Raw genomic sequence first — 13,729 nt, forward strand, 5'->3', positions numbered from 1 at the left:
GGACCCCCGGCCTCCCCCCCGAAACATGACTCGCGATTTCAAACCTGGAGACCTCATCTTCGCCAAGATGAAAGGTTATCCCCATTGGCCAGCTCGAGTAAGTGATTTGTAGCCCTTGCGCTTAGCAGTGCTACCCTCTTCCCCGGAGGCCTGCTGCCCACCGTGTCTCTTCATTTTTTTCTCTGTCCTTTCTCTCCCTCGCTTTAGTCTCATTTATAACCTGATTTTTCGTTTTAGTTTTTTACCCAATAATCTCCCATGTAATTATAAAAATCCAGACGTTTCTGCATACCTGTGTATTTCTCTATGGTTTATTGGCCGACTTGGACAGATTTTTTTCCTAGGAAATATTTAAATACGTTTCTAGTTAATATTCCATTGTAGGTGAAATAATGAAGAATGAATTTTGTTCAAAAATTAGTGAAACTGACATTTCTGTAATTTTAGATCAAGTACAAAATATCTGGAATTTGTGCAGATTACACACAAACTCTTGGATGTCAGAGAAGTGCGTATGTGGTTAAATTGGATTTATGGGGTTTTTAAAAAAATACCTTGATGAGGCCCTCTGGATTTGCTTGTTTAATACAGAGATTCAGGACTGGATATTCTTAAAAGTATTACAGTAGTTTAGCACCGAGGAAGGGCCAGAAAATTCATTTCCCCCTTTTTTGAGGTGTTTATGACCTTGAAGAAGTTGTTTTACCTTTTTGTTTCCAATAGGCAAAAAGGAGGTGTGGACCAGATTCCTGAGTTCACATCTAGTGGTACAGAGAAATGATTAAGGACCCAGGATGTTTGACATTTAGGAATTGAGACTGTTTAAAGATATACGCTCCATTTTTAGAAAAAGGGGTCTTTTTGTTTATGGTGGTACCCAGGCTCTAAAATAGTGATAGATAGGATCTAAAATATGTTGCAATCCATTAGATTGGGTAAACTCGAGATCCTTTAAAAATATATGGTGTTCTGAAGTTGTATTTTTCCAAGCCATTTATTTTCCACTAATTTACTCTCCTTTGAAAATGTGTTTTTTTAAAAATAATTAAATTCTGTAGTTTTAGTTATGTCAGCAGGGAAGAGGAATGGGGGAAAACACCCATTAGATGACAGAGTCCTGTCTAGGAGTTGAGAGTGCCATCCAAGTGTAAACTGATCACTGTTCCTTGACTTTCTTCCATTTAGCTGCTCTACGTAGACTCCTGTTCACAAGTTTCCTTCCAAAGCTTTTTTCCTTGCCTATAAAGTCTGCTTTTTCGGTGCAGTCTTACTTGAACAACCGTCAGTCATAATCCTTGTCTATATATTTTACTTTGTAATCTATTCCTTTCGTGATAATCTTTTGTTTTAATTCCTACTCTGTGTATGCTTTGACTTCCAAGTATATTGTGAGCCCGAGGGCAACAACCTTAAATGCAATTTCTTTATACCCTCCACAGTCCGTAGTACATACAATGCACCTATAAAACACAATTCACGTTTAAATGGAGCCTAGGGAAACTGATCAGGTTTAAGGCCCCTCTAATATACTTTTTCATGATTATGGAGGTATCCTTGTTTATTTTGAGGTGTTTGAAAATCTGAGGTTGTCTAATACATCTGTATTCTGATTTGCATGCCACAATGCAGTTGAAAGCCAATGAAATGTTTTAAAAATCTCCCAAATCAGCCTCCCCACGCTCATGTTAAGTGACTTAAGAGTGCTACTGAAAATAAAATAGGGTAGCCTTTGGAAGACCACAGTGTTTTCCTTATTTAACAAGTTCATTTGGATTGGAAGGAAGTGTTTGTCTTTTCCCTTTTCCCCATCATTTTGTTCTGAGAAACAGCTGCATTTAGTTTTGGTGTATTCTGTGTCCAACAATTATTTCCTTTTTCTGTCTTCATTAGAAATTTGAAATCTTTGCTGTAGAGAGTTTAGAGTACGTATTTAAAATCTGAGCTGTAAAGGTGACACCTCTTGTTGCAATTTTTGCTTTAACATTTCTGTGTGCATGTCCCAGACTTTAATTTTTAAGTCTTAAACATTCATGTACATAATCCTTTACCAGTAATAATCATTTAAAAAACTCAAATTTTGCCTGGCATTTGTTAAAGGCTATAGGTGCTAGGTATTTGCATGAACTCTTAAAGCTGTTTGCTAGCAGAAAGAAGCATATGAACCGGGTTAACAGAAATGATCTCTTAAGGGATTAAGCATTTTTGCAATTATCGGGACCTTCCCACAAAGTTCAGATAACAGGTGTGATCTTCATCATATCGGTGGGGAAATAGGTCCATAGAGATACTGGGTGGTAATGATTCTGTTGATATGTAAGAGCCTTTAGACTTCCCTCACAAATAACCAGTTCAGTCATCCTCATCGTCTTTTCTGCAACACCATAATGATTACAGAGGGGATAGTAGGTCCTCTAATGGTCAGCCCCCTTCTTAGCAAAGCCAGCAGATTTTCAAATTGAAGTGTTTTTGAAATTATGAAAGTTATGACATTTAAAATAGATATGTTGTTAAATTCTTTTTATTTTTTTAAGACAGAGTCTCACTCTGTCACCCAGGCTTGAGTGCAGTGTGGTGATCTTAGCTCACTGCAACCTCTGCTGCCCAGGTTCAAGCGATTCTCCTGCCTCAGCCTCCCTTGTAGCTGAGATTAACAGGCACCTGCCATCGCGCTGGGCTAATTTTTGTGTTTTTAATGGAGATGGGGTTTCACCATATTGCTCAGGCTGGTCTTGAATTCCTGACCTCATAATCCACCAGCCTCAGCCTCCTAAAGTGCTGGGATTACAGGCGTGGGCCACCACGCCTGGCCGACATGTTGTTAAATTCTAGCTAGATAGTACTGCTTTAGTCCTGAGGTCTGCTTTTCCTTTATTGATAAGGGAAAGTAACAAGTATTATGGATATATTAGATGTGATAGCACTTGATGATTTCTGCCTTACATAATTTAAAAGGTTGAAAGAGCAGTGAAAAAGGAACAGCTAGCCTCATGTGATTCAGGCATGTTAGTGAAGGATCTTTTCATAAGTTTTTCAGACTTCGGGAGGTACTAATTTAAACTTTTGTCAATGTCTGCTTTTACATTATTCTCTTATTTGTATAGATTTCCTACAGAACTAACATTTAGGGTTGTCAAATAGATTCAGACTCCTTACCTGAAATGATGATATGATTAATAATTCAGAATTTTGGGATTTTAGGAAGGCAGGGAGAGTACATATACCATATATTTTGCTGCTGGTGTGGTCTGGAATAGCACATGATAATCTTAATTATCTGCAAAGAACAGTGGAAACAGTAGGTGGACAAAATAAGTGACTGATACCCTCAGTGTCAGTCCAGGTTTTGCCACCATGAGTTTTGACAGAAATTTTGGTTTTCAGACTTTCTTTGGTTTCAGATTTGGGGATAGGAGATTATGGACCTGCAGAACTGGTCCATTTTATAACAGATCCTTTTTGGATGTTTTGCTCTTGTTTATTCAGATAAATGTTGTGGTGTGTATGTTTTAAAATATTTTAATTTTTCTCACTTTTCTTTTAGGTAGATGAAGTTCCTGATGGAGCTGTAAAGCCACCCACAAACAAACTACCCATTTTCTTTTTTGGAACTCATGAGACGTAAGTCCTGTTAGCTTTAAAGGCAAATCAGAGCTAATTTAACAGGTTTATTGGGCAGTAGACATTAATTCAAGGGGGAAATACTAACGTAATGGGAAACTTTAAAAACTTTGAACTTTGGAAAGAGCCTTTAAGTCTCTTATTTTTAAGGTAGTGTTTACCGATGCTGTAGGTTTATTTTTTATTGGAATTGATATTTCCTTAACCAAAAAGGAAAGTAGAAATTCTCTCAGCAATAAGAATGATTGATGGATGAAAATATATAGGGAAAGTTTTAATAAGTTATCTAATATTTCTATGCAGTAAGTGCTTTTTATAAGGACTACTTGGTACCTAATTTTTGGTTTTATGATATCAGATATACAAACTGTGTATATTGTGGGGAAGGTGAGAAGAGGAAGTCTAGATAGTTCCCTCCTTGTGTTTATATGATTCCTGAAGCTCTGCTGCCTCTGGTGGATATTTGGGCAGAGAACTAATGTGGTGAAGCAAATTTTTCAAAAATTGCAGCTGAATGTTGAAGGATGTTACTGCCAAGTGCATGGGATCACTCTGGAGGCAACCATTAATTTCCCAAAGAATATACCTATGTACCTATAATTTAATGGCCTTAAAAATACTATATGATCTGGTTGATTTTGGACTTGAAGTTTGGAGTCTGTCATAATTTTGGTAGTGTTGTTTACCTGGGATGAGGAGAAACAAAACTATTGCTATTCTGATTAGAATTATGTATTCCTAAGAGTGGCTACGATGGCAATATTTGGTTTAATGTTGCTTAGCTACTGTATGAACTTTCACACAATGTCTTTAATAGCTTTATTGAGATGGAATTTACATAAAAAGAAGTTCACCTGCTTAAAGTGTGTAAGTCAATAGATTTTAGTATATTTACTGTCATAACCTATTGTTGATCACTTTCCCCTCTCCAACCCTAAACGACCACTAGTCTACTGTCTGTGTAGACTTACCAGTTCTGGATATTTTAAGGGTATAGTACAATATTTCATAATTAGTTTTTTAAAAAATACAACTTTGGATCCAGAATTGATTTGGCCTTCATTATAATTAGAGTTAGATTCAAGTGTATTCTATGTATAACAATAGAATTTTTAAGAAGTGATAAATTTCTGATTCCATGGGATACTCTAAAGAAACTCTTCAGTAAATTTAATAGAGGACAAAGGTATCTTTTAATGGAAAATTAGGCTTTTCATTTTTTTTTTTTTTTTTTTTTGAGACGGAGTCTTGGTCTGTTGCCCAGGCTGGAGTGCAGTGGCCGGATCTCAGCTCACTGCAAGCCCCGCCTCCCGGGTTTACGCCATTCTCCTGCCTCAGCCTCCCAAGTAGCTGGGACTACAGGTGCCCGCCACCTCGCCTGGCTCGTTTTTTGTATTTTTTAGTAGAGACAGGGTTTCACTGTGTTAGCCAGGATGGTCTCGATCTCCTGACCTCGTGATCCGCCCGTCTCGGCCTCCCAAAGTGCTGGGATTACAGGCTTGAGCCACCGCGCCCGGCGAGTAGGGCTTTTCAAAGTGTGTTGTCAGGTCTAGCACCATTAGCATCTCATGGGAACTTTAGTTAAAATGTAAGTTCTTGGTTTCGTGTGGTGGCTCACACCTGTAATCCCAACACTTTGGGAGGCCAAGGCGGGAGGATCGCTTGAGTTAGGAGTTCGGACACCAGCCTGCAGCATGGTGAAATTGTGTCTCTACAAAAAATACAAAAATTAGCCGTTTGTGGTGGCACACACATGTGGTCCCAGCTACTCTGGAGGCTGAGGTGGAACCATCACCTGAGCTGGGAAGGCAAAGCTTGCAGTGAGCCAAGATCTCACCATTGCAGACCTTGTCTCAAAAAAAAAAAAAAAAGTTCTTAGGCCTTACTGTAGACCTACTGAATCAAGCTGTGAGTGTAGAGCCAAAAATCTGTTTTAACAAGCCTTCCAGATGATTCTGATTTACATTGAAGTTTGGAAATACTGTGGTAATGTGAGTGGATATTCCTTAGCATTTTTCAGTTTTATAAGCTTAGAATTCTTTAAATCTGATTTTTGTCTGAAATGGAACAGATTTTTTTTTTTTTTTTGAGATGATGTCTTGCTCTGTTGCCTAGGCTGGAGTGCAGTGGCGGGATCTCTGCTCACTGCAAGCTCCGCCTCCCGGGTTTATGCCATTCTCCTGCCTCAGCCTCCCCACTAGCTGGGACTACAGGCACCCGCCACCACGCTCAGCTAATTTTTTGTATTTTTAGTAGAGATGGGGTTTCACCGTGTTAGCCAGGATGGTCTCGATCTCCTGACCTCATGATCAGTCCACCTTGGCCTCCGAAAGTGCTGGGATTACAGGCGTGAGCCACCATGCCCAGCCTGAAACGGAACAGATTTTATACTTCTATATCCTTATAGTCTTATAGAACACACAGTCCCTTCTTACATTACTATTTTAAATTCAGAAGAGGAATGATTATCCCTTCCCTCGCATTTGAAAGGATTTTCACATTATAAATATATGTACCTTTTTTTTTTTTTTGAGGCAGAGTCTCCTCCGTTGCCCAGGCTGGAATGTAGCGCCATCTCGGCTCACTGCAAGCTCCACTTCCCGGGTTCATGCCATTCTTCTGCCTCAGCCTCTTGAGTAACTAGGACTACAGGTGCCCGCCACCACGCTTGGCTAATTTTTTGTATTTTTAATAGAGATGGGGTTTCACTGTGGTCTCGATCTCCTGACCTCGTGATCTGCCCACCTCTGCCTCCCAAAGTGCTGGGATTACAAGCGTGGCCTGGCCAAATATATGTACGCTTTAAACCAAAGCAAACTAAACCAAGTAACTAAACTTAACTGTTGTTTAGTTAATAGGTAATTAGGTAGTTAATGAAGACAATGAATTACTAATAATTCAAGAATTTAGGATATATTCAAGGAATTCAAATGTATTTAACTTTAAAGTTAAGTTAATGATACTGAATTTTCATTTCAAAATGCACTTGGTTTTTGCCTTAGTGTTCTTATATCATTTATCTTTGGAAAAGCAGTGCTGCCCCATATGTATGTTGGTCTGGCAGTGACTTGAGATTAATTTTGGGCTGGGCATGGTGGCTTAGGCCTGTAATGCCAGTGTTTTGGGAGGCTGAGGCGGTAGGATCACGAGGTCAGGAGTTCAAGACCAGCCTGGCCAATATTGTGAAACCCCATCTCTACTGAAAATATAAAAATTAGCTGGGCGTGGTGGTGTGTACCTATAGTCCCAGCTACTTGGGAGACTGAAGCAGAAGAATTGCTTGAACCTGGGAGGCAGAGGGTGTGGTGAGCTGAGATCATGTCATTGCACTCCAGCCTGCGCAACAGAGTGAGACTCTGTCTCTAAAAAATGAAAAAGATTAATTTTTGGAAACTAAGTCACTGATGATCTTTTTTCCCCTCAAAATTTGGGAGAATAGTTATTTGAAGTTTTTTTTTTTTTTGAGACAAGGTCTCATTCTGTGGCCCAGGGTGGAGCACAGTGGCGATCGTTGTTGACTGCAGCCTTTTAATTCCTGGGCCCAAGTGATGCTCCCATCTCAACTTCCCAAGTAGCTGATACTACAGTAGCTGACTAATTTTTGTATTTATTATTATTATTATTATTGTTATTATTTAGACGTGGGGTCTTGCTACATGGCCCAGACTGGTCTCCCGTGCCTGATTTCAAGTGATCATCCTGCCTTAGCCTCCCGAAGTGCTGAGATTTCAGGCTATTTGATTTTTTTTTTTTTTTTTGAGATGGTGTCTCCTCTGTTGCCCAGGCTGGAGTGCAGTGGCACAATCTTGGCTCATTGTAACCTCTACCTCCCAGATACAAGCATTTCCCCTGCCTCAGCCTCCCAAGTACTCCCGGGATTACAGGCACCCGCCACCACACCCAGCTAATTTTTGTGTTTTTAGTAGAGACAGGGTTATCACCATGTTGGCCAGGCTGGTCTCAAACTCCTGACCTCAAGTGATCCACCTGCCTTGGCCTCCCAAAGTGCTGGGATTACAGATATGAGCCACTGTGCCTAGCTTGTTTGAACTTTTTAGTTTGGATTTTGCATAAGTAGTTTAGTCTGCTAGCCAGGAGTTAGGAAGATGGGATAGTAAGAACATACAAGAAGAAAGGGGTATTTGGAAAATTGTACTAATTCATAACTGATTTATAGATTAAGATTTTTTAATTGTTAATTTAGAGCAGAATTCATTTGTAACTGCATTCCTTTCCTGGCCTACAAACATCTGATTTTACTTAGGACATTCATAGTAAATGTTCAGCAATCAAGTTTTGAATATTAGACAATGAGCCCTAACTGTGACCGTGTACTAGATATTTTAAACTTAACATATTCAAGCAGATTTTTAGTAAGTGGGAATGACATAGACTCAATTCTTGCTGTGTCTTGGTATTATCCTTGATTACATATTACAGTCTTTCCCCTTCCTTTCTACATCTAGTCAGTCAGCAAATCTTCTTTTCCTTTCAAATGCATTCGAATCTGTCCACTCTTGGTCATCTTTGTATAATTCAAGTCCATGCATAATGACTCCTGTAAATAATGTCCTAAGCTGAGCACACTGGGACATGCCTGTAGTCCTAGCTACTCAGGAGGCTGAGGCAGGAGGAACCCTTGAGCCCAGGAGTTCAAATAAGGTTGCAACATATTAAGACCCTGTCTTGGGGAGTAAAAAAATAAAATTTTTTTTTTTTACTTACTTACTCTATGTTGGTTTCAGTTTCCACTCTTCATATACAGTTGGCCTGCTGTATCTGTGGGTTCTATATCCATGGAGTCAACCTGTCACAGATTGAAAATATTTGGGAGAAAAAGATGGTTATGGCTGGACTGAATATGTATAGATTTTTTTTCCTTGTCATTACCTTAATGCAATGTAACAACTATATAGCATTTACATTGTATTAGGTATTGTAAGTGATCTGGAGATGATTTAAAGCAGTGGTGGAAGACATTTTCTCCACGGGGGTTTGGGGAGATGGTTTTGGGTTGAAAACTGTTCCACCTCAGATCAGCAGGCATTACTTAGATTCTTTTTTTTTTTTTTTGAGACGGAGTCTTGCTCTGTCTCCCTGGCTGGAGTGCAGTGGCGCGATCTCGGCTCACTACAAGCTCCGCCTCCCGGGTTCCCGCCATTCTCCTGCCTCAGCCTCCCGAGTAGCTGGGACTACAGGCGCCCGCAACCACGCCCAGCTAATTTTTTGCATTTTTAGTAGAGACGGGGTTTCACCGTGGTCTCGATCTCCTGACCTTGTGATCCGCCCGCTTCGGCCTCCCAAAGTGCTGGGATTACAGGCTTGAGCCACCGCGCCCGGCCCTAGATTCTTATAAGGAGCACTCATCCTAGATCCCTCGCATGTGCAGTTCACGATAGGGTTTGTGCTTCTGTGAGGATCTAATGCTGCCGCTGATCTGACAGGACGCAGAGCTCAGGTGGTAATGCCTGCCTTCTGCTGTGTAGCCTGGTTCCTAACAGGCCACGGATGGGTACTGGTCCTTGGCCCGGGGGCTGGGGATCCCTGATTTAAAGTATATGGGAGGGTGTGCATTATATGTATATATGTTGTTTTATGTAAGGGACTTAAACATCCGTGAATTTTGGTATCTGTAGGGGTGGGGGAAGGATAATCCACAATCTTACGGATACAGAGGTACAACTGTCTAGTCAGAGATCTTTATATCCCAATTAGATCATGTCATTTCACTGAAAACCTTCAGTGACTCCCTATTTTAACATTAGCAATGAATCAAAACCAAAAACTACCTACAAATGCTGTTTGTAAAACCCTATACAAACTAGCCCATGCTTACCTCTGCAGCCTTATTACATTTTTCACCACTGATTTCTGTTGTACAAATAAGCCTCATCTTGTCTCAGGTCTTTTGTTTTCCCTTTGCAGGAAAGGTTATGCCATTGAATATTTGAAGTCATTTAGATCTTAGCTCACATCCTCCTCCTTGTGTTTATTTTCCCTGTTGCAACAATGACTGAATTTTTTTTCCCCTTTTTTCTTTTTCTCACCCACACTCAAAGAGCTGGATCAGCAGGGACCTTGTCTGTCTTGTCATCATTAACTTAAGTGCCTGGCACTTAGTAGCTGTTAAATAAATATTTGGTGATTGAAAGCTTTGTGCACTAGATAAAGTCAGTTGTTGATTATGCATTTGCTGTCCATTAGCCAACGTTTATGACAACTAGATCAGAAGTTTGTTTTTGAATCCTGACTGCCACTTACCTGCTGTATAATCTTGGGCAAGTTACTTATATTTGTGTTTTTTTCTTTCTCGTTTGTAAAGTGGGGATAATAATATCTTGCCTCAGAATTATGGGATGCTAGTAAGACATGACATGAAAAATGCTTAGAACAATGCTTGGCATGTATTGAAGACTAAATAAATAGCAGCTATTATTTATGTAAAATGTTCAGCTTTGGCAAACTTATGTTTCATTTTGGGAACAAGACTTGTGGGGATTTACCCATTTTCCAAGACTTCTACTAGCAGTATTTATTAAATTGAAATGCAGCTCAGTTTGAGGTTTGCTGACTAATTACCTTTGCTAATTCAGGGAATATTCCTATCTAGCTCTATATCTTTGAAGTCTAGAAAATTTAAATAAAGATATTTTGCTGTTTTTTCCTCCTTACTGCTCTTAATTGTCTTAATGCAAAGAAGTTGGGTGCTCAGTTTTAGGAACTTTAAATATACATCACAGGCTGTTTTAAAACCCATCTAATTTATAGTATTAGGAGTGAAGGTCAGTGCAGAGGTACTGATAGTGGTCACAAGAATAAAATAAAGTAATGAATCATAGGATAGGGTTTTTTTCTTCTACAGTAGTTCTTCTATACAAGTTTCATAGCTGCATGTATTGGTGTGGGACTTGTATGATTTCTCTTAAATTTTACACCAAATAATGAGATGAACTGTTTATTCATCTCTTCTTTATTTTTTATTTTTATTTTTTGAGGCAGAGTCTCACTGTCGCCCAGGCTGGAGTGTAGTGGCAGTGGTGCGCTCCCCGCTCGAAGCAAGCTCCGACTCCCAGGTTAATGCCATTCTCCTGCCTCAGCCTCGGGCACTACAGGTGCCCGACACCATGCCCAGCTAATTTTTTTGTATTTTGAGTGGAGACAGGGTTTCCCTGTGTTAGCCAGGATGGTCTCGATCTCCTGACGTCATGATCCGCCCACCTCGGCCTCCAAAGTGCTGGGATTACAGGCGTGAGCCACCACGCCTGGCCCTATTGATCTCTTTTTACCAGCAGGTTCATGACTCATAGTGCATGCATATTCAATTGTCTGTTGAATCATTTTTCTATTATAGAATAATACATGCTATTATAAATTATAAAATATAATAAACTTCCATATTTTGTGATTTAGTAATGTAGAAATGAAGCAGCAAGTTAGAATCAATATGTTGTTAAAAATGCGATTTTTCTGTTTAGCGATATTACTTGGCAACAGTTATTGTTTTGAGCTTCATATATGTGGCTCTGATAGGATTTCTGTTTTGTATATGTGACTCTTTCTTTTTTTTGAGACAGTCTCTCGCTCTGTCACCCAGGCTGGAGTGCTGTGGCGTGATCTTCGCTCACTGCAACCTCCGCCTCCCAGGTTCAAGTGATTCTTCTGCCTCAGCCTCCTTGAGTAGCTAGGATTATAGGCACACGCTACCAAGCCCAGCTAATTTTTGTATTTTCAGTAGAGACGGGTTTCACCATGTTGGCCAGGCTGGTCTCGAACTCCTGGGTTTCAGTGATCCTCCCACCTCAGCTTCCCAAAGTGTTGGGATTACAGGCATGAGCCATCATGCCTGGCCTGTGACTTGTTTCTTTTAAGAGTTCTAGCCCAGCACGGTGGCTCAAACCTGTAATCCCAGCACTGTGGGAGGCCAAGATGGGCAGATCACGAGGTCAGGAGATCGAGACCATCCTGGCTAACACGGTGAAACCCCGTCTCTACTCAAAAATACAAAAAACTAGCCGGGCGATGTGGTGGGCGTCTGTAGTCTCAGCCCCTCGGGGAGGCTGAGGCAGGACAATGGCGTAAACCCTGGAGGCGGAGCTTGCTGTGAGCTGAGATACGGCCACTGCACTCCAGCCTGCGCGACAGCGATACTTTGTCTCAAAAAAAAAGGGTTCTAGTTGTGTAACAGCTGAATTTTTGTGTGTGTTCTTGTGGGTATATATATTATTCACAAAACATGAATTAACAGAAATAACTGCTTTTCTTTGTTTATAAATCATTAGGAAAGTAGGGGTGCACATGTACACACTTAGGGCTTCAAAGTGTGTGCCATGTAAGAAACACATTGTAGGATTTGAGTTGCCTCAGTATTATAAAACTAGTATTGAATTCAGTTAATGATTTGCAGTTTTCTTAGGATGTTTTACATTAGTCTTGACTCTTACAAGCTTTGACATTGGTATTTGAGGTCTGAGTTCGTACATATAGAGAAATAGCATGAATGTTTTATTCGGAGATGTTTCAAAGACTGTATTACAGTGGTTAAAGGAAAGCCCAAAACCTCTTTAAGGAACACTGCAAGTTAAGACTCTGCTGTTTTAATAGGTAGATGACCTTGCCTGAGTCAGTCTTTTTGAATTTTAGTTTTCTAATATTTAAAATGAGGTTTTTAGTGATCCCTCAGTTTCCTTTCAGCTCTGAAATTTGGTAGGTAAGTTACCTTGAATGTGTATCTTGTTAAAATTTTTAAAAACAATATAAAAGGAAACAAATCATTTTTATGCCTATTTTTAGAAATAACCCCTAAACCTGGTAATTAATATTTTGATGTATTTTTTTCAAACTTGTCTATGCATTTTTTAAAGGAGTTTCTGTCGTGTATAGTTATGCCCCGCTTTTGTGTGCATGTGCGTATTAAGCATTTGGTATGTTATTTTAAAATGAAATGCCTTGAAGAATGAATCAGTCAGACCTGCTGTTAACATTTTGATATATTTTCTTTCAGACTGACTGTTACAGTTTTTTGGTATTTGCTATTATGTATAATTATATCCTGCTTTTACTTAGCATATTAAGGATTTTTTTGTATGTAATTTTAAAGTGGAATGCGTTGAAGAATGCATCAAAACCACAGCTGCATAAGGTTGTACCCTTGGGAAGTAGTATAGTGATGTCTCGAAAAACTAATCTGGTCCCTGTTCACCAAACCTGTAGGACTGCGTGTCCAAGGAAAATTTTTTTTTTTTTCATCTTCTGTCATTTTTGAGTCTCATTAAGAGCTTATGAGTCTTGAGCATATCTTTGACCTACTTACTCTTTGTGTTTTTGTTTTGTTTTGTTTTTTGAAATGGAGCATCACTCTGTCACCCAGGCTGGAATGCAGTGGCATAATCTTGGCTCACTGCAACCTCTGCCTCCCCAGTTCAGGCGGTTCTCCTACCTCAGCCTTCCTAGTGGCTGGGATTACAGGTGCCCGCTACCATGCCTGGCTAACTTTTATTTATTTATTTATTTATTTGTTTATTTATTTATTTTTGAGATGGAGTCTCGCTCTGTCGCCTGGGCTGGAGTGCAGTGGCCGGATCTCAGCTCACTGCAAGCTCCGCCTTCCGGGTTTACGCCTTCTCCTGCCTCAGCCTCCCGAGTAGCTGGGACTACAGGCACCCGCCACCACGCTCAGCTAATTTTTTGTATTTTTAGTAGAGATGGGGTTTCACCGTGTTAGCCAGGATGGTCTCGATCTCCTGACCTCATGATCAGTCCACCTTGGCCTCCGAAAGTGCTGGGATTACAGGCGTGAGCCACCATGCCCAGCCTGAAACGGAACAGATTTTATACTTCTATATCCTTATAGTCTTATAGAACACACAGTCCCTTCTTACATTACTATTTTAAATTCAGAAGAGGAATGATTATCCCTTCCCTCGCATTTGAAAGGATTTTCACATTATAAATATATGTACCTTTTTTTTTTTTTTGAGGCAGAGTCTCCTCCGTTGCCCAGGCTGGAATGTAGCGCCATCTCGGCTCACTGCAAGCTCCACTTCCCGGGTTCATGCCATTCTTCTGCCTCAGCCTCTTGAGTAACTAGGACTACAGGTGCCCGCCACCACGC

The 13,729-nt window shown here is 40.1% G+C and overlaps 1 protein-coding gene across 2 annotated transcripts in view; it reads left to right on the forward strand.

Moving 5' to 3' along the window:
• Nucleotides 1-6: 6 nt before the first annotated feature.
• PSIP1 (PC4 and SFRS1 interacting protein 1) overlaps nt 7-13,729 on the forward strand; it is a 48,332-nt gene continuing 34,609 nt past the window's right edge. For both annotated transcript variants that reach the window (XM_011930382.1, XM_011930383.1), the window contains exons 1-2: nt 7-97; nt 3,542-3,618. In XM_011930382.1, the coding sequence (XP_011785772.1) occupies nt 26-97; nt 3,542-3,618 (149 nt within the window). In that variant the 5' untranslated portion in view covers nt 7-25. The remainder of the gene's footprint in view (nt 98-3,541; nt 3,619-13,729) is intronic.

The sequence above is a fragment of the Colobus angolensis genome, unplaced genomic scaffold, assembly GCF_000951035.1.
Source record: "Colobus angolensis palliatus isolate OR3802 unplaced genomic scaffold, Cang.pa_1.0 Scaffold86, whole genome shotgun sequence".
Lineage (NCBI taxonomy): Eukaryota > Metazoa > Chordata > Mammalia > Primates > Cercopithecidae > Colobus > Colobus angolensis.